Source organism: Ornithodoros turicata, chromosome 1 (assembly GCF_037126465.1).
Source record: "Ornithodoros turicata isolate Travis chromosome 1, ASM3712646v1, whole genome shotgun sequence".
In the NCBI taxonomy this organism is placed as follows: Eukaryota; Metazoa; Arthropoda; class Arachnida; order Ixodida; family Argasidae; genus Ornithodoros; species Ornithodoros turicata.
This window is the reverse complement of record NC_088201.1, coordinates 9,701,359-9,724,887: the sequence shown is the minus strand read 5'-3', so window position 1 is coordinate 9,724,887 and position 23,529 is coordinate 9,701,359. Positions and strand designations below refer to the sequence as shown.

Below are 23,529 nucleotides of genomic sequence, written 5' to 3'. Positions count from 1 at the left end.
CGCGCGAAGGCCGATCATATGCAACGTTTATTTGAAATCGCGGCCTACCACAAGGGTTTTCACGTGTCACCGCGTGACGTTTGGAGCGCTCGGGGTTTTACATTATGCATCAACTTCACCAGCTCCTCGCTTCTTAGCCATCTTTTCATTTAAAACTAACGACAACGCTTGTTACGTGAGAGTTCAAGGTTGGGGCATAAGATTGGGGAACGGACAGACTGGAGAAGATGGAAAGAGGCAATGCTCGGGCAAGCCTCAATTAAGCCTCAATTAAGCCTTCAATTACAACAACAAGGCGAGCGATAGCTTTTTTTCTTTTTCCTTTCCCCTGTCACGCGGCAAATTGAATGTCATTCGGCATTGAATGCCATTCGTTTCGTGTCACGCGATGAAACCAAGTGGTAATACACACGAATGATATTCGCCCAGTGAATGAGTTGGGGGAACTCATTCGCTTCTCGTGCCCTCGCAGTAGAGAGATAGCAAAAACAACAACGATAAACCGTTTGAAGAAATGAAAGACGAATGAAAAGATGCACTCTAATATTTTATCACGATTTTGATAACTTTTGACACGAAGAAAGGAAAGCATAACACTGTTTTTCTGAGAACTATACCGTCGTTCCCAGTCACCCTGTTGCCAAGTGCGGTGCAGATGTATAGGCTTCCTATACTCGTCTTTGCTCGTGATACTTAGCCAACTATAAGGCCCGGTTTCACCAACGCTGGTTAACTTTGAACTGAGATCAAGGGTTGCTAAAACTTGAAGCTAACACTCAATTATTTTTTACAAACGTTAGGCAGTTACGTGATGAATGTTTCAGTGACAATAACTGCCTTTCGTGAAGCAGAGCTACGCGTTAAATTCAAGTTAAGGGACCGTTGATCTCGGTTCAAATGTTAATCGGCGTTGGTGAAACCGGGCCTAAGTTCGCCAAAAACGCTACTTTTTTTGTGAAATAATCTAATGTTTCGCTAGTTTCGAGAAGAAGAAATAAAATTGTATCTGATGTACCCGTATAATGTACCTGTACCTGCGACACGCTGTCTTCTTTTGTTGACTGCACTGAGGCGTATTTCAGCTGAATTTGGCAGACATTGTTTTTGTACGGTGCACTGTATTTGCCCCTCCTTCTATACAGCGTCGTAAGACGCCAGAAGTATTCGAAATAAATAAAATAGTGCTTCATATGTTCGGCCCTGCTGTCTTAATTATCTACAGTGACATCACTTACGAATGACATTACGTTTCTTCGTGTAGACTGATGCAAGACAAATAGAATGACATTCGGTACAACTGTCATTCGCTGGGAATGCCATTCAGTTGGTCGTGCGACGGGGGTATTACGCAGTGATGGCCAGTAGTTAACTACATGTAGTTAAACTACTAGTTAAACTACCTGATTGTAGTTAAAAAGTAGTTATAGACTACTTGCAGAAATGTAGTGGCAACTACTAGTTAAACTACTATTTTAAGTAGTTAACTACAGTAGTTAGGTTACTGAAGGCGCCAACTACTTCCGACTTTGCCGCAAGCTTTGCGGCAGGATTGTGCTTCCGAATTTTACCTTGACCTATTTGTTGGATGAGAACGGAGGTGCAGAGCAATTCTGTGGTGCATGTGTACTAAATCTTCACTTTTAATGCTTGTCTAGTGAAGCCTCGTTTGCTGTGAAATAATTCTGCAACTTAGTTTATCGCGCAGGCACAGAAAGAATCCCGCCGCAAGCTTTGTATTTGACGATCGTGGCAATGGCTTGAGCCAAAGTTTATTATTGCTTGTGATTCATATTGAGGTGTATAAGAACACTACAAGGGATTGGTGTTGGTGGACAACGTTAAGTAGTTATAGATGTAGTTAAACTACATTGCAGTAGTTGAAAAAGTAGTTTTAGCTACTCCCCTGAAAAGTAGTTGAACTACTAGTTAAACTACTCAATCACAAAGTAGTTAGTAGTTATAGTTAAACTACTGTAGAAGTAGTTAGTGGCCATCACTGGTATTACGTTATTCAGTTGAATAACATCCCGAAATATCGCACTACCCCAGTCTTGTCACATTACCTATAGGCTATAGGTATCTTTCATCCGCCCCTCCGCATTTCATTCTCCGGTCATTTTTATTTGTTCACCTTAGCTGCGATAGCAAAAGCTGTAAGCGGCGCTATAAACGGCGATGATACAATTTCATCCCGTTAGGTATAAACAGTACGTGCCTTTCTTCACCTGCTTCGTATCAGCCTTATCACTATCGAATGTTGCTCACGTGAGCAATGTGACATGTGCTGTTCTTGACATATGAGTCAAGCACAGCTTTATCAAGGCGATATCCCATAGCAAACTGATTGTCAAGCGAATCGTGCCTCGGCTATCCAGGCTCGTAACACTGTACTAAAAAAACCTCTGTACAGCAAAATTATTTTCCCTGCTGGAAGCTCATGCGGCGTTAGCAATCCCTACGTGGCTTTTCCCGCCTGACAACAATGCCCGAGCGTGCGCAAGGAGGAATAAGACGAGTGAGGCAGCGTCTTATTGCTCTCGGCCTATGCTCGGAGCTTTTCAGCATCGACTCCGTCCACCAACTTTCCACATTTATGCTATCTTATCTGTTGCTATTTATGCTATGTTATCTGGTTTTCTCAGATCCTTGAGCATCTTATGGAATGCTACAATGCATACATACTTTAGTAACGAGTGCAAGTGATACATGCAATTTTACGTCATAACCTGATACTGCAAATGTTTCATGAAATGATTCAATGAAATTGAAATTTCAATGCCATGTTGGCTGGGAGATGTTGCAGAAAGCAGAATTCCGGCATGACAGTGAAGTTCAAGTCCATTTCAACATATTTGTCTTTTTTCGAAAGTCCGTTACTATAAACAAAGCTTTTCTCAGTAGACTCGAATAAAAGGATACATGAAGTGCTCATAACACGCACTTATATCTGGTACACCCCACAACAAGTCATTTCATAAGTGAGCTATAGGGTAACACAGCGTCTGCAGTCCATCTTTCTTCCTAAAAGCCCCGAAAACCATGCATAAAAACAACTTCCCAGAGAACAACGAGAACACAAAAACAAACTGCCTAATAGCTTGGAAGCAAAAACATGGACCCTCGTGGAAGTTTCTTTTGTAGAATCCCATCCCAGAAACACACGTACACCGTAATCGCATTTTCCCATTGTGTCATCCATTGTTTCAGGCAGCCGCTCATTCATTGTGTGGACCAGATGCGTTGGTCATTTCCAGGAAGGCGCCCATCTGTTACGCAACGTGTGCTCCGACAAAAGGATCGCGTCTCCCGGGGAAAAGGAACATATCGCCTGTCTCCAATTGGCGCCCCAGCAATTTTCGGCTGCCCAAGCGGCAGAGCCTCGCAAAATAGCTCCAACTTCGTGCCATGCGCCATTTAGTACTTTCAGCGCAGAACCTTCATCGGATAGTTAGTCCTGCACCACAGTGCCGATCCGCTTCCGGTTGTCGCGTAATCAGGGAAATAGAGAGAGAAGGAAGGATACAGCTCCTTGGTTGTTAAAAGATGGGAGAGGGTAAAAAAGAATTCCTTTGTGCCCTTTCGATATTTGAAAGTCGATGCTGCGATGGTTTTATGCAGTGGCGTGGCAGCATGTTTTCTTTTTTTTTTTTTTTAATATTCGGTGTTATAGCACAGCGAAGCAAAGGTGGCTATTAGCCGCGTACAGACGTGGACAGATGGAAAGAGGACAGCAGGAAGGAATTGGGGGCGGGGGGTTGTATGCGTCCTGGGCAGACTTCAGGAGGAACTGTGCCGACATTCGTCTGGAAAGTCTGCCGGAAAACCCAGGGAAAACCCCAGACAGCCGGGATTCGAACCCATGTCGCCTCCCAGTCTCGCGGCGTGGAAAGCAATCAACCTGAATCACGGTTATCGAACAGAAATGTCTGCCTTGTAATGCGTCGGCATACCGCACGAGGCCTAACGGTAGGCGAGTCGCCTTAGTAACGGGCCGAATGAACGTTACACTATTTCTTTCCGTGGGTGTTCTGTTCTTCAAACCCTTTTCCACCATGGTAGTTTCGACGTCATGTTCGGTACGAAAGGAGGTGCGCCCTGACTTCTCACCCGCTGCAAACCCCCCACCTTTTCGAATCAGTCACAAAAGGCCCGTACGTGATCTATCAAAATCCCCCCCTCCAGCACTATAACACACAACCAAATCTGCATGCACAGCGCAGAGCAACAGACACGCGCCTCCCTCAATGAGACAGCAGCTGGCCTACGCGACGCCCCGGATACTTCTATTTGCATTTCTGCAACGTCGGACGAAAAAATCCTCGTTTGGTCGAAAGAGACTCTGACAGTGAAGCGTAAGAGCCAGCTTCGAAAAAGCCGTCGAGCGTTTTTTGGGCACGGCCATGCGTACGGCGTGTGCGTGGGTTTTTGCTTCTATGCGTGAATCCCAAAGCAGTTTTCTCCTTTCATCCTCAGCCAGTGAAGACATTCGGAGCCTCAACAGAAATGACAGCGCCGCCCGTCGAACAGCTTTGGTTAAGAGTCCAACGCGTCACCAGCGGCATGGCCCTGCGTCCCGCTCGTTCGTGGTAGCCAGGGGTAGTACTGAAGACTGGAAGGAGGTGGGTTCGAATCCTACCACCGGCTGTACTGTCTGAGGTTTTCCCTAGGTTTTACGAAGACTTTCCAGACGAATGTCAACGCAGTTCCCCCTGAAGTCTGCCCGGGACGCACACTAACGCCCCCTGTCCCCCTCTCCTTCCTGCTGTCCTCTCTCCACCTGTCCACATCTGTACGCCGCTCATAGTCACAGTTGCTTCGCGGCGCTAACACGCAATTAAAAAAAAAGTGGCTGTTTCATCCTTCCAATACGTTGTCACGCGCCTTTGCCCCTGCGAGGATGAGACAACGTTATGCAGCTTCTGACACGCCTTCCGCTTGCTACGGTATACTGCATTTTGTGTTGCTCGCGTTGAAAACGCTGTATACCGAGTGTGTGGCAGCAAAATGAGCGGCGTGTTATCGATACTCGAGACCCCAGTCGAGCGCTCATGCAAAAAGCGCTAAATAGATATTTTGCACGGGGCTTTCGCGCGATGGAGTGTCTTATCGACCTGTTTCACAAAACGCATGAATGAAAGCTAACGGAGTGAGATTCGAATTTCACGTTTGAATGTAGCGTGCAGTTGTTCTGAACTTGCTAGCGTATGCGATGTGTCACTTGCTTGTCGAGTTTTATTCGCTTAATGTGTACGTGCTTTTTCAATATCAATGGACCTACGAAAGGCCAGAAGTGCCTGTCGAAGCCGTTCAAGGTAAACATCACATCGGCCCAAATCAAGCCTGAGCAGCATGAACGTCAATGGGATAAAAGACGGCAAAACGGCAAGCCAGCTATATACACGCTAGCTGGAATGATACATTGGGAAATAATTGGTCGTAGCATACTACGACTAATAAGAAAGCGCAAACTTTAATTATGCAATTAACTTCCGCGTCTATAGTGCATAGTGAACCTCTGAAATCTACTATAGACATATCCCGATGCGCCGCGCCTGCGAGATTTCAAAAATTTGTTCGTTGGGACAATACTCGAGCGCCTTCATCTCCAAGCGTCTTCAAGGCTACGATGGAGATCATGAATGCAATCTCCCTCTCGTACTGCGTCACCTCTCACGTTACCTAATACATATTCTCCCACTGGCCGGTGATTAATTTCCGGCACCCAAGCTAATGAGACATTGTGCGAAGAAACCGTATCACAAAGGCGGCCTATACGATGCGCCACTCGCGGGGCCATGCGGGAAAGCCAAGCAAAAAAGGGGACGGGCTTGTGACAAATCACTCCCCGGTGGCCGCTGGCATTCCGTCGTAAATAATGTGACCCCATTGGGGAACACTGATTTCTGCTAGGCCAAGTAAAAGAAGGAGCTCGCGCATCATTCGGACAGGAGTATAAGGTATACCAGTGAGCCACGACAGAAAGATGTGTGTTCGAGGATCCGCGGGGAACATTACCGTAGAATATGGCCAGAGTGCGCACATTTCGTGCGACAGCAATGCCCCTCAATGGCAAAAATTAAAAGCACGGACACCGAAGCTCGAAAGGCAAGATAGCCGCTCAGGTAGCAAATGCCCAGTTCAATATAGTGGACCGGTTTTGCCGCAGTTTTTGCAGTCGATGTATTAATAGTGACGTTCAGTAGCATAACATACGCTGTCGCCTTTGCATACGATATACTTAGTACAACATCAATCGAATGAGCATGGGATGCGAACTTTACAATACCAAGGCGTAATTAAATGGAACTCCTTACCACTGTCTGTAATTTCATCTAGGAACTTTAAATTAGCTTTACATAGGCACTTACTTTACGGTACTGATCATGAACCAACATAGATAACATGGATATCTGTTTATCGCAGCAGTGTCGCGTATTAACCAGCTGTATTAATATCCCTTCTGTTCAGGATTTTTGTGACTTGCATATTTTTAGTGTAGCAGTGTTGTTGTTCAGTGCAATACTGCTGTAATATATTTATATTTGGCATGTTTCTACGGATCGCACTAGCTTCGGCTGTGATCCGGACGGTCTTTCAGCCTTTAAATGTATCACATCTATGTTGTCACTGAAAAAAAAAAAAAAAAAAAAAGAAACTAAAACTCACTCTTATTTCCAGAGTGATCCAAACAGGCGTGAATGCTTTGAAAGATGCTCAATGGTTGGTTGAACAGTTTCCCGAAATTTCGATCGGCTACAGAAACCTATCAATTTCTGGCGAAGCGTCCTCGTTCTGCTGCGTGACCCCTGTTATCAAACACGTGATGTAAAACAATGGGAGATGACAGTGTCACGAGAAGCAAGAGCGACAACAGCCCACACGCAAAGCCTCGAATCTTACACAATCCTATACGCAGAAAGCCCTGCTGGTTTCTGTTCAGACTCAATATGTTTCTGACACTGAGGGCGTGTTGGATCAATAATTCGCAATCTTCAAAACCAGCACGTATTATGCTATACTGTGTTTTCCAAAGCGAAATCTGTATAGATAGGAAAAAGGGGACTGTTGAGTGTCAGTACGTCTGCGATCATATTATCCATAGTGAGTTTTAGTATATCGTACTCTCTCACCTTGCGTACGTAACGAATAACGTTGGTGGTTTCGCGCACGCGCAGAACCACCACGCTATCCCTTACGTACGCAAGGGCGACAGCGTACCCTATACTAAAACTCACTAATGTTCAGATGGAAGAAACTTAGATATGTCCAGGGCATTGTGCATTGTCAGGAGTTCGCTGCCGGACTCGAAAGAGCAGATAGTGTACGGAGAAAATATAAAAAGAGAAAGCAGGCACACTTTTCCCCGTACTCATTACGTAACACTTCCTCACGTGCCAAACAGATAACTGAATGATATTGTGTAGAGCTATAACTGCTCTGACAGAGACTGGACAAGGGGTGGGTTATGAAAGTGCCTTCCCAGCTTGTCTTTTCTCTCTCTCTCTCTATTTCCATTTCCTTTGGCCGGTTGCGAGCCCTTAGATTTGGCGTGCTATATATCAGGAACTGTCGAGAACACCGAAAAAGTTTGTGTTGAATGCGAAAGCCATATACTCTAGATGAGGGAACACGACAGCACAACTGCCGTTAGGAACAGTGTTCAAGCAACCATAAATGTAACCTTACAACAACAACAACAACTTTATTTTAATGATGATGATTGGGGAGTTTCATCACCAGGGGGCGATACCCTACCCCAATGTAGGTGGTGATGAGGGAATAATGAGACGCCTCACAATGAGGACCAAAGTCCTACGGTGTCCAAAAAGGTCAGATGAGCTTTGATGGCAGAGCGATGGTGGACTGGATTCGGCCATGGACCAAGCGATTTTGACAAAGAGAGAGTGTGTGTGTGTGTGTGTGTGGGGGGGGGGGGGGGGGGGGGGGCAAGACTCCAGCTGGTTTAGAGACACTGAAACGTGTGGATTGGAAAGCTTGGCACTGCGGGCAACGAAGAAGAATATGTTCTCTCAGGACGGCATCTGGGAGAGTCAACTTGTCTCAAGCGGTAACGCCACTGAGCTGTAAAAGCCACATGGCGTCGCATCGGATGAGTTAACCTACAACAAATTCGACCTCTTCACCTCCATCCCCAGCGCCATCGCGATGGTGAAAACGAAAAGATCCCCATCGGCGTCGCGATAACGGGGATTTTCTACGGATGTGAGACATGCCGGAGGCATGGTTCGTCTGTTATGTTGAACAATGTCGTTCATTTAGGAATATATCTACAAAATCACATCGAAGGCCCGTTCTTCTTAATCTCCTACACTGACATGGCGCAGCCGATTTAGTCCGCAATTATCTAATTTTAACCTACAACCAATAATTAATCGGCTGCATCTCGTATTACATCCGTGTACATTGAGCAGCTGCTGCCTACGTTTCTGAGTCGGGTACCGTACGTAGAATTTGGCTAGGGCGTACCTCGAAATAAAGTGATCGAAATGCGCGTTGCAAAATAAACTACCGTAAATAAATGTTATCTGACTAAAAAAAAACGCCCAGCCGCGCGCAGGAAACTGCCAACGGCGAACTTAGACTAAACTGGACATACAAATGCTCACACCGAACTTTGGCTAACCTAATGCACTGCACCGTCGTGTCCGCCCTGCTGCGCCTGCTAAAATGTGGCTTTCATTCGCTAAAACGACTCGGACCGACATCGAAAGCCCGTGAATTTGAGTGGTTAGATAGTGACGTCGTGTTTTTAAGCGCGGCATATCATCTTACGAAGCAATCGAGCGTTCTCCTCCATTATTCTTGTTTCAAGAACGTGAATTTCGAGATCGGGGATTTCGCAACCGGGAATATCGAGGTCCTCCCTTTGGCTACGTTTCTGTCACATCCTAGTGCGTTTCAGTTACCGGCTTCCTTATCCTCCGGATGCGAGAAAACTTCACGACACATTTCACGTCACGACCCCAAGAGTGCACTTCCATTTCGGAAATTTCGAGGCAAATCTTCTACCAGGTAAGGTCTCCCCGAGGCACCACGAGAAACGTTCCAATAATCCATTACCCCCTCGACGTGCCACACTTATACGCAGGATCCGGGACAACTCCACGCAATCCACACCTGCAGACACTATATGGCGAGAGCGGCACTTGCGGGGGACCCATCCCTAAATTAAAAACGAGTCTGTGCCAGTGTGGCTCACTTTTATGTGGGTACATTTTTCACGTCCGCCGAAATAGTCGCTACGAGCAACAAAAAGACTCAGCGTCATAAGCGCACCCGGAGATTACGATGGCATCATTTATCACGGCCATCAAGCTCCACATCACGGCGCAGAAAAATGGCGGAACAGTGGGGGCTGTCTTTCTCCTGACAAGGCTCACACAGGAGCAGCTATCGGGGAAGCTGCTAAACGGCCGTACCTTCTGCAGATGACGCAGGCTATGACATCATCTTCATTTCAGTACGAAACGCATTTCTGGGACGGGATCAAAACCGGGGAGGAACGTGCGACGTATATGCAGCGAGGGTGGCCGCGCGGTGAGCATTTCGGGTGGCTCGCGTCATTCGTCACCCAATGTGCCTGAAGGCGTTCTGAGGAGGGATACATCGCGGGAGTATAACGTTTAACGGGGGAGAGGGTGGGGGGAGCAAGGATGATGGGGTTCCAATATGATCGCGTGATGCCCGTGAAGGGTTCCGAGACGGTAGAGCGACAAATCCTGAAAGTGATATTCATTCGAGAAGTTCCTGTCACATTTCCTGGCATTTCGATACAGAAATGAGAGTTGGAATATTGCGCTGAGCATGCTCCCTTGGATGATACTGTTAAAGAAAAGAACTGTTTTCTTTTGGCATTGTTCTTGAGCGGCTTTGCCGCTTGTGTCCACGAGCCCTTCTGAAGCTGTAAACGTAAAGCTGTAAAGCTGTGTGTGCACCAGACTTGTGCGTAACGCGTTACTAGTAATTGCGTTACTTGTAATCAATTACTTTTTTGAGTAATTTTTCGAGTAATCAGTTACTTTACTGCGAAAGTAATTTTTCGAGTAATCAGTTACTTTACTGCGAAAGTAATTTTTCGAGTAATCAATTACTTGTTGGAGTAATCGATTACTCAGTAATTGATTACATTTCCGGCAGAGATTAACTTATCTTTCAAATGTTCTGCTCCAAGTCAAGCCTCTCGTGCCGTCAGCATTAACTTGGATCGTTCTACTATAGCAAGCGCAGGTCATTGTAACGTTCTGGAATTTCAGGGTCTCTCTCCCTAATCTCTTCCTACGCCAGTGTGGTGGTACCTGAACCTCTGGAGGTTTACTGAGTCATGGGGAAGTTCCAGGCAATGTTCTTACACAATCGGGTCAACGTCTTCCCTGTGGCGACAAATAGACAAATACAGTAGACGACGTAGAGATCTACCTGTCCTACGCGTTTTCTTTTCCGTTTTATTTCAGCTGTTCCGCTGTTGAACCTTTTTTTTTTATCTGAGGCACACAAAGACGGGCATAATTTGCGGGAATGCAGAGTAACGACCAGAGTAACGCGTTACTTTTTTACTCGTTACTCAATTACATTTGGAGTCGAGTAATTGGTGACGGTAATCAATTACTTTTTGAGTAGAAGTAACGGTAACGGTAATCAATTACTTTTTTCGAGTAACGGGCACAAGTCTGGTGTGCACCAATTCATTCCTAACACTTCTGTGACGTCGCGCAACTCAACAAAGGGATCCGTCAAGGACGGAGCTATAATCGATGTGGTCCCATCGTTACGTAAACAAACGTCCCCACACGCATGGCTTGGCGAAGAACAAGTATCAGCGTGGGATCGTTAACGAGAGCCCGTCATAAAACAACAAGAAATGGTCGCCATACCGTGTTCGTTACATTTCTGCGATCGCACATACGAGGCAACCAGACGACGACACGGCATTTCACGTGAGGCAACGTCAAAACCTTTTGCAAATGTTCAACGTTTGTTTCAGGTGAGGTAGGCAGCCGTAGGCTCCAAAAGGACTGGCGAGTGAAGAAACAACAGTTCTATTATCTCCCAAGTGGTTGTCCATCTTTTAGACTGGAGATGGGGAATTTGGCAAAGCACACATGGTATATTCCTTTGAAGAGACTGACATTACGTCGCCGACCTTTGATTCGACAGCTTCCATTATCGTATTGTTTTCGTAGACCCTCTCCAAACGACTAAAATCTTCCGTCGCGCCAGACGAGGCTTTCCCGCAAAGCATTTCATCGGAAGAAACTGTAGTATAGAGGACTCGCACAATTCTTGAGCTCACGTTCAGCAAAGGTAGCGCTCAACGAAACTCGTACCATCGACAACAAAATGGTTTTTAAAGTCGAGTACCGTTGTACTGCACATTTTTGCGCGCAGACAGACTTTATGGGAAGCTTATCTCACACGTACATCACAATCGCAAAAGGAAAGGAAACGAGACAGAGAATGTGTGCAGAAAAGAACACTGTGAGGCAGAAGCAGACGGCTCAAGCACGAGAAGCCTCTGCGTGCGTTTGTGTCTATCTTGGTTTTCCAGCAAGCTTAGTCTAGCGAAGTCTGCAACGCATTACACAAAGCGTCCACGAAAACTATTTCAATGTGACTGCTTCACCCCGAGCTAGGGTTGCCACCTTTCGCAGTGAAAAATACCGGCTGGGGGAGAGGAAGTGGAGTAGAGGGAAAGGGTAAGTCGGTGAGGGTGAACGAGCACACAGAGAGAAAGAGAGTGCTTTCTCGCTCAAATACGAGGAAACGCATGTTCCTGGGTGCGGCTGGATTATCGATGTTAGAATTTTTTATAAATATTGCTAGATTGTCCTGGAGCAACCGGACTGGATTGCCACTCACTTTGAAAAACGCATCGACGCAGACAAACACTTCTTTGCAGGCGGGGATCTCATGATGGTTGTATACGGCCTAAGTCCTAGCTGGCTCGACACGACCACCAACAGCTTTGCACAATCACTGCTCTTGTCCCCTCTGAACACAAGACTGTAACGAATAACTAAGAGAACGACCGGTGATCGCGGAGTTGGGTCTGTGCTCCAGAAGCTGTAGTGGAATGTTGAAGGGAAAACCCCGAAAAAGCTCATGTGAAAGGTATTGAGCCACAAATACCGGCAAAAGGCTGCCGGGATCAGCTTTCAACCGGCAAAGCGAGCAAATACTGTCAACGTATTTTTATTCGCGATGTATTAATTTTCGCGAATCGCATTTGGGGAGTTACTCGCGAGTATTTAATTTCGCGATGATTTAATTTTTCGATTTCACACGAGGGACGTTCTCCCAGAAGCGGAAGAAGCTTTCTGCTGTCGCGTGAGCGCTTAACGTCGTGTCTTCACGTAGACTGCTAACTGTGGGGATTATCCTGCTACACAGCCACAAGGTATTCCGTAGCAGACGACAGGAAAACACGCTGACGGTGTCGTCTGCTAAGTGTCGTCTGCTAAATGCGCAGTACGCCAGTCCCGATATTCCGCACCGTGTGAATGCTCAACATCACGCGGGACGGAACTTCGGCTCTGTGAGCAGTGTTATCGCTTTTTCTTCCACTAGAATATTCCGTGAGGATATCGCTCGTGTGAATACGGCCACAGAAGTGCATCTCCGCCAACTGGAATGTATAGTCCGCACGTGAGTGTGGGCCATACGAGATGGTGGCGGGCGCTATGCAGACGGTGAAGCCGATTCAGAAGTTTTTTTTTTTTTTTTTTTTTTTTTTAACGCGAATATTCTACATGAATGCTTTGACAGCTCGCAAATGTGGTCGAAGTACGTCGTCTCCGACGCGTGTTTTTACAAAATGAGCGGCGTACGAGCGACAGTTTTCAGCATGCGGGCGCACTACGTTGCGACTCGGCGACGTCACGCGCCCGTCTAAGCCAATCACAGACGTCTTTAGTTTTGCAGGCCGAGTTGACCTGTAGAAGCTAATCTGTTCCGAAGTATAGCTATTTCACTGTGTGATCGAGCGCGAGTCAAGGAAATCACTCAGGCCCTACTTTTCGCGTGGCTCATCAGAAGTGCCCAACGTTCAAATACGCAGTTCATGCCTGACGACTGCATGTCCCCTCCCAGGCGAAGACGATAAAGAATCTTACCTCGTTCTCTGTGTCGTAGTCCGGCAGGATGACTTCTTTGGAAAATGCTGGAACGAAGAAAAGGTCAAACATGAGCGCACATGATAATAATTGGGGGTTTACGTCGCGAGACAACTGAGATCATGAGCGACGCCACAGCGGCCGGTCTGTGGATTGCTTTTGCCCACCTGAGGGTTGTTTAACGTGCGATGAAAGCTCATCACACGGCACCCCGTATTTAACGTCTCTCGCGGAAGACGGCGTGTCTAAGCAACTTGTACCCTGCCACCAAGTTAGTGGCGTCCTCGGCCGGGTTCGAACCCGCGATCTCGGGATCAGAAGGCGAACACGCTACCGACTGAGCCACCGAGGTCGGTCATGAGCGCACATGGATGACATTATATAGCCAAGAAAGGCGCATCACTCAGTGCACAATTTAACACACGTGTCAATCTGTGGATTCCAAACGTGAGCAAAACGTGCACTTATTATGCGAGACACAACAGCAAGGAGACAGAAACGTGGCGCGAACATGTACGGCGACCAGGAGAACAATACCCAAAGCGATACCAAGTTTTCCGTTTCGTGTCTGAACCATTCCGTCATAGCGGTGTCTTCATTCTCAGGAATAATTCAGCCACGAAAGAAAAATACCTATTTCAACAGAACTCAGCGGATAGCCATGCGTCGACGTCACGGCTATAGGTATAGAGTGTGTCAAAACTCCGCATCGGGATCCCGAGAAGCTACATCACAGTACTTCAAAGTCCGCCGCACCAACTCACACTCTACTGGCCAACACTAACCTTTAAAAGCACCACCCAAAAGGCGGACCTTGAGCAGGCTTGGCTCGGTCCTTCCTCCAGACGCCATAGCGGACAAGTGACGGTGTCTGTTCAGCGTCCTGAATCGACTGCGGTCCGAGCTAACGGCGCCGGCAGGCCGGCCGCCTCCTTCGCAGGTAACGACCCGCTGCGAAAGTCGATGGGTCGCTACCGTCAGGTACTAATCTGGCCAAGTGCATGTGGCGCCAGACAGGTGGAGAGTCATCCTCCAAAGCGACATCGATCCTGGGCCCACCTGGGCAACACCCGCGGATCGATGCTCTACATGACCAACTTTCGGTATGTCTTATCAACTCCTCTTCACTCGGAGATAAGCGACTGTACGATATTAGCGAGACTAATGTACTGTGGCGTCCCAAAGGTTGAGTTGTGCGCGCATAAGCTGCTCCTGTAGGCTACTTGCAGAAGCGTGCCTGGACCTTCTAAGGAAGGACGAAAGGAAGTGCCCAGGCCACTTTTTAAACGAGGCGCGCAGTGTGTGGATGGTTTTAGAAACGTGCAGGACAAGTATTCCTAACTTACCTAAATTTTGGTTCAGGCCCGAATTTGATAGGACACTAGGAATCAAATTCAAGCACGAAGAACAGCATAAAGAAGACCGGAAACAGTTAACGCAGAAGTAAAACCTGGTTCGCATAACATACAACAGCATTGAAAACTAAAGTCACGCATCGTTAGCTTCACCGCAACGCAACGCAGTAGCGCAGTGAAGTCAACTTTAAGACCACTCCCTTTTGAACTTGAACGTGACTGGATCTGCATCGCAACAACATACAGCGAAAGAGAGAGAGAGCGAGAGACGCACAATTTCCTTCTCTCATTCATGCTTTTGCCTGTTGCCTTTGTCCCTTTGACAAACAACATTCTGACACCGTCCTGAAACCCCATCTGACTTGCAACGTTGTATCCCCGTAATACTTCCTCGTATTCTCGTCCTTCTCTTTCGACGCATCAAACACCAGACACATGCAGCGTGCTAAGAACCTGCTCGTGCATTACAAAACTGCCAGCGAGACACTTTTTCCCAACCGGGGACACGCAACAGCTAGCACGTACGCGGGGGTCCACTCTGCCAGCGGATGTCCCCTCTCGCATGATCGAAGAGCCGGTTGACCAGCTGGGCAATCTTCGTCTCCAATGAAGAATACAATCCAGCGACGGCTGCGTCGGACACGTCCGTCGTATCGACCGGCGCAAGCATGCAAAGAGGAAAGGACGAACGAAAAACCACCCGGGGCGTACCGCAAAAAACCGTTATCGAAGCTCCGCAGGAAAATGGTCCCAGGATGTCGACGACGACGACGACGAAGAAGGAGAAGAAAAAAAAATCGAGATAGAAGCAGAAAGCCAATAGGAATCTTCATTTACACGTCCCCTTACATTTACAGACGGGTAATAGGGAAACGAGGGTGGCCAAATATATGTATATTGGCAGTAGCCGGAGAAGGGGAAGATTCTGATAAGCTACCCTTCGGAAGTGGCTTTTGTGTCCTCAATGTAAGACGACAGGGGGAGGAAGATGTATGTTTACGAAGGAAGTGACCTAAAGTGGATTTGGATTGCGACGCGTGTTCAAATAAAATGTGCGCGTGCGGCGTGTCAATTATCGTCGCGCCTCCGCTGATTAAGGCTAATAATTTGACGTGGCGTTCGATGGGCCAGCGCGTGGAGCCCATTTTATTGGGTATCGTCGCGAAGTAATCTGCACAAGCGATTCCACCGAGCGATTTCGAATGCCGCATTCCCAGAATATGTATTGGAGTATTTTTCGTTACTACCATCCAGTATTCCGGGTAACTCTTTCCTGGTTCTATGCTACTTTTTCTTTCTTTCTTTTTTTTTTTTTTGTAACTTAACTCCGTAGTTTCCTGAACTAGTTACTTTTTGTGATAACTTCACCAAGGTAATTTGAGCAAAGTTAAAGTTACTTTCTTTTTCGCTTCACGTCCACGAAGAACGCGGACATGTTTCTTTCTTTTTCCTTGCTAAACAAGGCGATGGCAGTGAGCCCGCCGCTTACACGTGTGCGGCGCCTGCTTGCTGTTCCTCTTCCTCGCGCGGTGAATGGTACCAAGTTTTCGACGCGTGTTTGAAAGTCAGGTGGCGGCAGAGCGTTCATTTTTTGCAGTGATCTGCGCATTTTTAATGGGGGAGGGCTGTGTGCAAAGGGATAGAGCCCCAATTTGCAAGGTTATATATATGAAATGTGTGGCGAAAGATGGGTACTCACACGATGCTTGCTTTGACCCCATTGACAAAGTATGACGTTGCAGTGGATGAGGCAATTAAACGTAGAAGGGCAAAGACAACACAGGCCACACAACGCCCAGTTGCATACTTCAATTGAATGACGGCAGTTGAAGAAAAGACACCAGCAATGGGATTCGAACCCACACCATCTGAATTGGTAATACCTCTGACCGGCAATCAGAGGGTGTGGTAAAAATCGGGCGCTATTTTGTAATTCGGGGAGAAATCGGGAGATAATTGTGCCTTCGGGTGTTATCGGGTGTTTTTGTTTCTTCCTCTTGTTATTAAGTCCTTTCCTAATCTTTTCTTCTTTCTTTCTTTTTTGCGAGATTGTGACCTTCCAGCGGTAATCCCCGAAGGCATAGACAGTGTTGACCCACATGGGTGTATTGGGTGTATTGCTGACAGACGTGGCGACCTTTGACCTCGTCTTCAGTGGAAACGTCACTTGAGGATTTCATAATGACTGGAATTCGGGGAGGAAATCGGGTTTAACCCGAATTGGTCGGAGGTCAGTTCGGGGGGGGGGGGGGGGGGGGGGGATAACCGGGCGGAATCGGATTTAGCCTGAAAAAGCCACTCCCCAGATATGTCTCACTTACTGATTTTGAGAAAACGAGGGAGGTGAGATTGCCGCTAGAGGTCAGTGCGTTAACAAACATTACTGGTGAGAGAACGAATGAGACGATAGCGTATACGGAATTTTCCATGCCCACCTTCACAATACAAAGTCTGTGCAACCAAGCCAGAACTTATAGGGTTTATTCACATGACGTCATCCGTAGGAGACCGTCACCGTCGCTAGCAAGCAGACGTTCTGCCGTTGGCCGCCATATTGTAGGTCCCTTTCAAGTCATTACCCGCATCGCGGTCACCGTATATGCGGCGTTTCAAAATTGTGGTGCTGTGTAATTTGTAGCATATCTAAGTAATTTTCATGTTTTCGACGTTAATAGTCATCCACAAAGCATATGGCAGCGTACGAATGCCGGTAAGTAACTTCGACGGACCTACAGTATGGCGGCGAGGTGACGTCAGTGAATAAACCCTATAGCTATATGGTATACAGCAATCGGACACCTCGTTAAAGTTGTGTGTTTTGCGAGAGCAACGCAGTGGGCGAAGGAGAAAATTGATTTTCGTGAAGGTGGACGTCATCGATCGCAAGAAATCGAATATCTGTGTTCGACCCCCTGAAGCACGTGGATGCTATTTTAGCTCACACGGTGTACGCTTGTCTTACGCTGCACTCTACTATACTGACGTAGTTACGTGGAGCGTAATTGGTTTCTTTGAAGCGTCGTTCCTCATGTGAGGAAGGAATTCCAGGGGGTCGTTAGAGAGAGACGACAGATAAACCTTCGAATAACCCAAAATAAGCCTCGCTTCTTGCTCAAGGGCTGAGCCTTTCATTGATAGGACGTCGCGGGCGTCTTTGTGAGCACTTCAAAGTGGATTGAGCCACGCGCGCGTATTTCGAAAATATTAAAACGACAAAACACTTCGGACTTCGCCGGCAACAGCAGATCTCTGCGAAGCAGATGAAAGGAGCTCAAACCCTAATGATGTTACCAAGGTCACGAGGATGGCTACGTGGGCCTTTCATTAAAGAAAATCCGACACTCCGTTCGCTCTGAACTCGCACTCGATGAGCTTGAGACCGGTATCTGCTAACGAAAAGGGTCCGCGTGGCGCAAACTATATATAGGTACTCTTGTTTTGCGTTACTTCTCCACAAAAGAACTGATAAAACATTCGATAGCGAAGGATTTACTCCCATCTCAAAGGATGTCGATATCACGTATAAGTTTCCGGGTTTTCGGATTTATCGGAAAAAATCCGGAAAGCATAGGCCGGCAAAATTCCAAGCAATTCGGACTCCAAAAGAACTCTAGCTGCTTTTGTGGGTTCCAGTAGCCGAGAGCACAGCAAGAAAAGTCATCATCTGGTGCGTAGCTGGCGGGGTTCGTGCGTCGATCGGGATTGCCTCGCATCGCGGGTTACCAGACCCCACGACAAAGAAGGGTGTGGATCTCTTTACCCAATGCAACAGTCTTCCACTTAATAATAAGCGAAGCACCTCCTCCTTGTATCTCGATATTAAAATCACTTAACAGGGTGCCTTATTTATTGAGTCAACTCGACATGAGGACATTTTGAAGTGGCTTCGAACATTTCCCTGGTATACGTGAAAAAAGTCGAGTGCCTAAGATTTTCCTTTTTCTGTAAATCATGCTTTTCCTCCTCCTCCCCCTCAAAGTGAACAAAGGAGCACAGATGACACACAAAGTGTCTTCGTAAAAGGGTAGCTAGCTGTTGGAACGCAGACATCAACATGGGACGTCCATTGTCTGCAAGTTCTCCCGAAGCGCTTTTGCAAGGCGGCTTCTCATTCTTTCTGTGCGCGTGTCGCTTCACAGCCGCCGCTTTTCCTTCAAATTTTAGAGCTCAACTAAGCTGCAAACAAAACCAAACGACGAAAAACTCCGACTTCCCAGAAAATATAATAAACACAAAGGAACACCCTCCGAATATGCCACGAAATAAACTCCGGAGACCCGGAAAACGACGTATAATCCTCAAAGTTCCGGCACCACGAATAGCGGGCACGGATACGAACAGAGAAATGCTTCACAGAATAATCTGTTCACTATTTCTATTAGACGCTGCGCTAAACAGCTGCAATCGCTAACGCCCAAGAAGCGCGCACGGGCCGAATGCCGACCGCCAAAGGGCAGACCAGCATCCGGTACATGTTCTCCATAACACTCAAAAGGAATGGCAAAAGATACGTTGAGGCTTGAGCATTCGCGCAGACGGGATCGCACGTACACTCTAAGAAAAAAAAGGAGTATTTTTACTCCTTTTGGGGAGTAATTGCATTGCCACAAAAAATAGTCCCTTTCGGGAGTAAATGCACGGGAGTAAATGAATGTCACAGAGTGAAGACCGCATTTCACGCGCTGTTGGAAGAGTCCCAGTTACATAATTGGTGCGCATGCATGAAAATACTTTGAAGCAAACCGTCAACCGTGATATATCGAGCGATATAAAATCTTGCGCCATACTAGGGCACAATTTGCGAAGAAAGATGCGCTAACTGTTTCTTCCTCTGTGTGGCTGGAAAATGGCTACGTTGTCTGAGTTATACAGCCTTATGTCGTTCAAATTGACCAAGGGCACATATTTACGTAGACTGTTGCATTCAGGAGACCATTCGCGAAGTTTAGTGACAATTTGCAGTCCTGGGGAGTAAATGTCGGGACTAAATGTTTAGTTAGAGGACTAAAATGGGGAGTAATTGCACACTAGGGGAGTAGAAACTGCAATTACTCCCCGTTTTACTCCTTTTTTTCTTAGAGTGTACGCCTCGAAATTAGCTTGGACGTATACGTCTGACGATTGCCTGAAAAGTCTTCTTGGCCTCTTTGCCCTGGATTCCCCCGATCTCTTTGTAAAATAAAGTTTCAACGAAACAAACAAAATATCGCTCAAGCATCCAGGATAACTTACCGCGGAGAAAGAAGTTGTATTTGCCGTGTTTACGCGACAACGAGTTTCTCGGGCTCGCTGCTTCTTCCGAACACGAATGTACCACGTGTCTCGTATACACGGTGTGGCGCAATATACTGTCGAGATTCAGGGGAATACATAACAGAGTGTCGCCATGCTGACCCGCGGATGATCTGGGCGATAAGCGCATGCTATAGGAAAGCAATGTACGTCTACACCGTCGTTCCAACTTCACGGGGAACGTCAGTTTCGATACCACAACAGGGGGTTCGCAAACCGCGCGAATAAAGTACACGTTTCCCAGCATTCCCAAATGCTCTCCAAGAAAAATCCTAAACTATCTTGAACAGAAAAATATATGGACTTCATTCACAGGCATCGCCTCTCAGAGAAGAGAGGTTGTCAGGTAAAATGAATAAGTGGTACTTATACCACATTATCCTGCGCTTGTGCAGCCCGTACTGGAACATTATTCCTTAGCGCACCGAGTAAGCCGTTCCTAATTTCTCGCGGTTAGCATCTCCACTTTACGCTTCTCATTTCCATTCCATTGTGACATACATAAAACGGCACTCGGTTGGTGTCCCTTATGTTTTCGGAGAGGCTGGGACACCAGAAGGGCGAGATCGTAGAAATGCCCCTTGACAAACTTTCATGCGTACTTGATCCCCCTTGTCCCCCCTTTTTCGAAAAAAAAAAACCCGAAAGAAACATTTTTTTTTTTTCGAGCGATTCAAAATTTCCGGAAATTTTGCATCTCTACACAGGACAAAGCCACGCAAGCCACAGGTGCCGAGGGCTAGCGGCGCGTCGAAAATTATCCTTTACCAACGAGCTATCGTGCACGTCCGCGAAGTTAGACTGAACTTACTTCGGGCTTATTACGTAATACTAATAGGTAGATATTACGAACGCGTCTTCCACCGAAGCATCAATGATTTCGTTTCGCCAGAGGCAATCTAAGTCTATGAGGATTTCCGTTATGCTTTACGTAACCATAACATTGCGATGACGGCTTCCGTGCGACAAGTCTCAAAGCCTGCGGGGGAGACCAGCGCCAAATTAACACCACTATGTCGTATTGAATGGAAGGGCCCATTCAATAAGACCAAGGTATATGTAGACAGGTAGCGAAACTCCCACAGGGCCCTGGGTCTTCAGAATGACGCCACGATAGTGACCATTAGCGCCATCCATCCGTTGCGCGTACTACTACAATTGTAAATAAATGACGTCTCGCCCATGACGAAACTTTTTTTTCTCGCGCGGGGCCAGCAACAGGGGATGCATTGCACTCATCTGTTCACACGCGTAAATCTTGGTCTATAGCTTCGAGATGTGAACGTCGCTTCCTGTTTAGTCCAAAAAGTGTACGAACTCCGCATTAGAATGCACGGATACAAGGATGCACGGACAAACGTGTCTACTGCTACACATGCGCATTGGAGCAGGATACGTAAACGCACTCAGGTGGTAGATGATTTCGTATATGTGTACCAATGGGGCAACAGATAGCTTTTCCTATACTTAAACTATGATTAAACTATTAGTACGTACAAGACACATGTGCGCGTCGTAAATATTTCTTGTACCTGTGCTACCAACACCCAGGATCGCTCGAGTCACGGAGATAACAGTGTTGCCGGGTCAGATTTGGGTTTTTTTTTTTTTTTTTCGCCTTCGCTATCTGGCTACATCTACTTTGGTAAGACCACAACCAAATCGGGGACCAAAACCAGGTCCGGGGATATTTTGTTGTGCACGCGACTTTGCAGCAGAAAAATTGTGCTAATAGAGAGGTTTTAGTAGATCGGTAGGTGTTCACGATAAAGGCTTCGAAAACGTGATAAGGCAAGCGCGTGATCCCTTTGATATGCCTGATATTTGATTTGACAGCTTCCTTTATCGTATCGTTTCCGTATATAGAGTGCTTACGATCTACTAAAAACTACCCCAATGATTGCCCACCTTTCAAACACAGATGATTTAGAAGGGCCTTCCAAGGGGCTGCACCCCACTCACATTCGTGGTCACGTGCGAGAGCAAGGGGGCGTTTAAAATATGCGGTGCTCGAAAGAGGAAAAAAGAAGAAGAAGAAAAAAAAAACTGTTGGCACGCAACGAAATATTTTTCCAAACGAAGAATGCAAAACAAACTCCATGTCTGTCTGGGATAACGGAATCCCGAACAAAGGTTCTCCCGTCCGGTAACACGAATTTGCATGCACACATTCGCGGGCACGCTTCAGGCGACACGGAAGCCATACCAAGCAGGCAACGAGTGCCGACACGTATACACCATATTGGAGATTTTTCTTCGCTCGAGGAGCTCGAAATCCCCCTTTTTCCCGGACTCTTGGTACGGCACTGATACGAAGTCTGCCGCTCCCCTTCGACGCTCGGAAAGGGCATGGCCTCGCGATAAATCAAATTTCTTCCTTTTCATTTTTTTCTGCAGCGCGTTCCTCCGTAATCTCTATTGTGAGACAAGAGACTCTCAATAACCCCCGGCGCTGTGTCAAGAAAAAGAACGCGTCGTTTCCTATAGCATATGATACGTAATAGCCGTCGGCGTCATTATGATAATCATAGACGCTATGATCGGAGATCCAGACTCTTTTTGTTTTTAACCCTCTACTTCCTCCATGTCGCGCGTGAAGAACTCAGGGTGATCCCCAGATTAAGGGACCCTTGGTCTAGACCGTAGGCGACAAAGTACTAACACACTCGGAAACCCCCATTAGGCCTGAAAAACGGCTCTGTCTTGACGGAAACCATAAGCCAGGCGCGACATATTCTCACGTATACCCTGGGACGCGCGGCTTTATCTAAAATGCATGTTCCGCGACGATCGTGGGAGAAGCATGAAACGGTGCACCGGCGCAGCTGCCAGTTCGTCCGACAGATCTCGTGCGGGGCTTCAAACACGCCTGGGTCGAATAGCGCGATGCGCACGGTGGTCAGAACTGTATTTCACTGTAATCGTTATATACGTTAAATTAATATTGTTACAAGTCCGGCCAGTCGCATTGTTCACAGCTTCGTGTTACTGTTGTTCACAGAACACCACAGTCCCCAAACTGGAAGAACGTCTCTCCGCCTTCTTCATTTTCGTTATCGTGCCCCTCTCCCCCCCATTATGAGTCGGTAGAGTGGCAGCGGTAAACTGTCCCCGATAAGATGCGAGGAGGTCGACGTGAACGATGGGGGCCTCGAACGTCCCGAGCGTTTGATTCGGCGTACTACGTCGTTCAAGCGCTTGGTTATGATTTGAAACTGTCATAGCCCTCGGTCCGTGGTAAATGTTGTCTGTTCCTTCCCCTGGGGAGCAACTTCAACCTACCAATAACCGGTCCAACAAAGTCCAGGATGGAGAACCCCGCAGCACCAGCCAATGCACGCAAAGTCGTCAATGCGAGGTAAGGGGTACGAGTCCTTTTTCGTGACGATGTTCAGTTGCCGACGACAGTCAACGCAAAACCTTGTCGAGCCGTCCTTTTTTTCCCTAACAAGCACAATCGGAGATGCTCAAGGACTGGGAGAAGCATCCACGACATTCTGAGTCCTCCTGTTCTGAACGAGTCGATCTACTTGTTGAGACTAGTCAAAGGGAGGCCGGAGGCGTCTGGGATCCTGCTGAGAGAGGCATTGTGTGCGAGAGGCAGGTGTCGATGCGATCATGGTAGTGGTGGTACTCCCAGGGTCTGTTGCCGCGAACGAGAAAACGTCGCTGAAGTTCAGGAAAAGGAAACGTGTCTTCTACTTCTGCTCCAGGGCTAGTGTCGTAGTGTCGTTAACGACGTAGCGGACTAC

At 47.2% G+C, this 23,529-nt stretch overlaps 1 protein-coding gene across 1 annotated transcript in view; it reads right to left on the bottom strand.

Annotated features, from left to right (window-relative positions):
- Positions 1–23,529, bottom strand: part of LOC135377453 (cyclin-dependent kinase 14-like) — a 97,878-nt gene that overhangs the window by 52,547 nt on the left and 21,802 nt on the right. Inside the window, exon 3 of the mRNA XM_064609861.1 lies at positions 13,131–13,177. Coding sequence (XP_064465931.1) covers positions 13,131–13,177 — 47 coding nt within the window. The remainder of the gene's footprint in view (positions 1–13,130; positions 13,178–23,529) is intronic.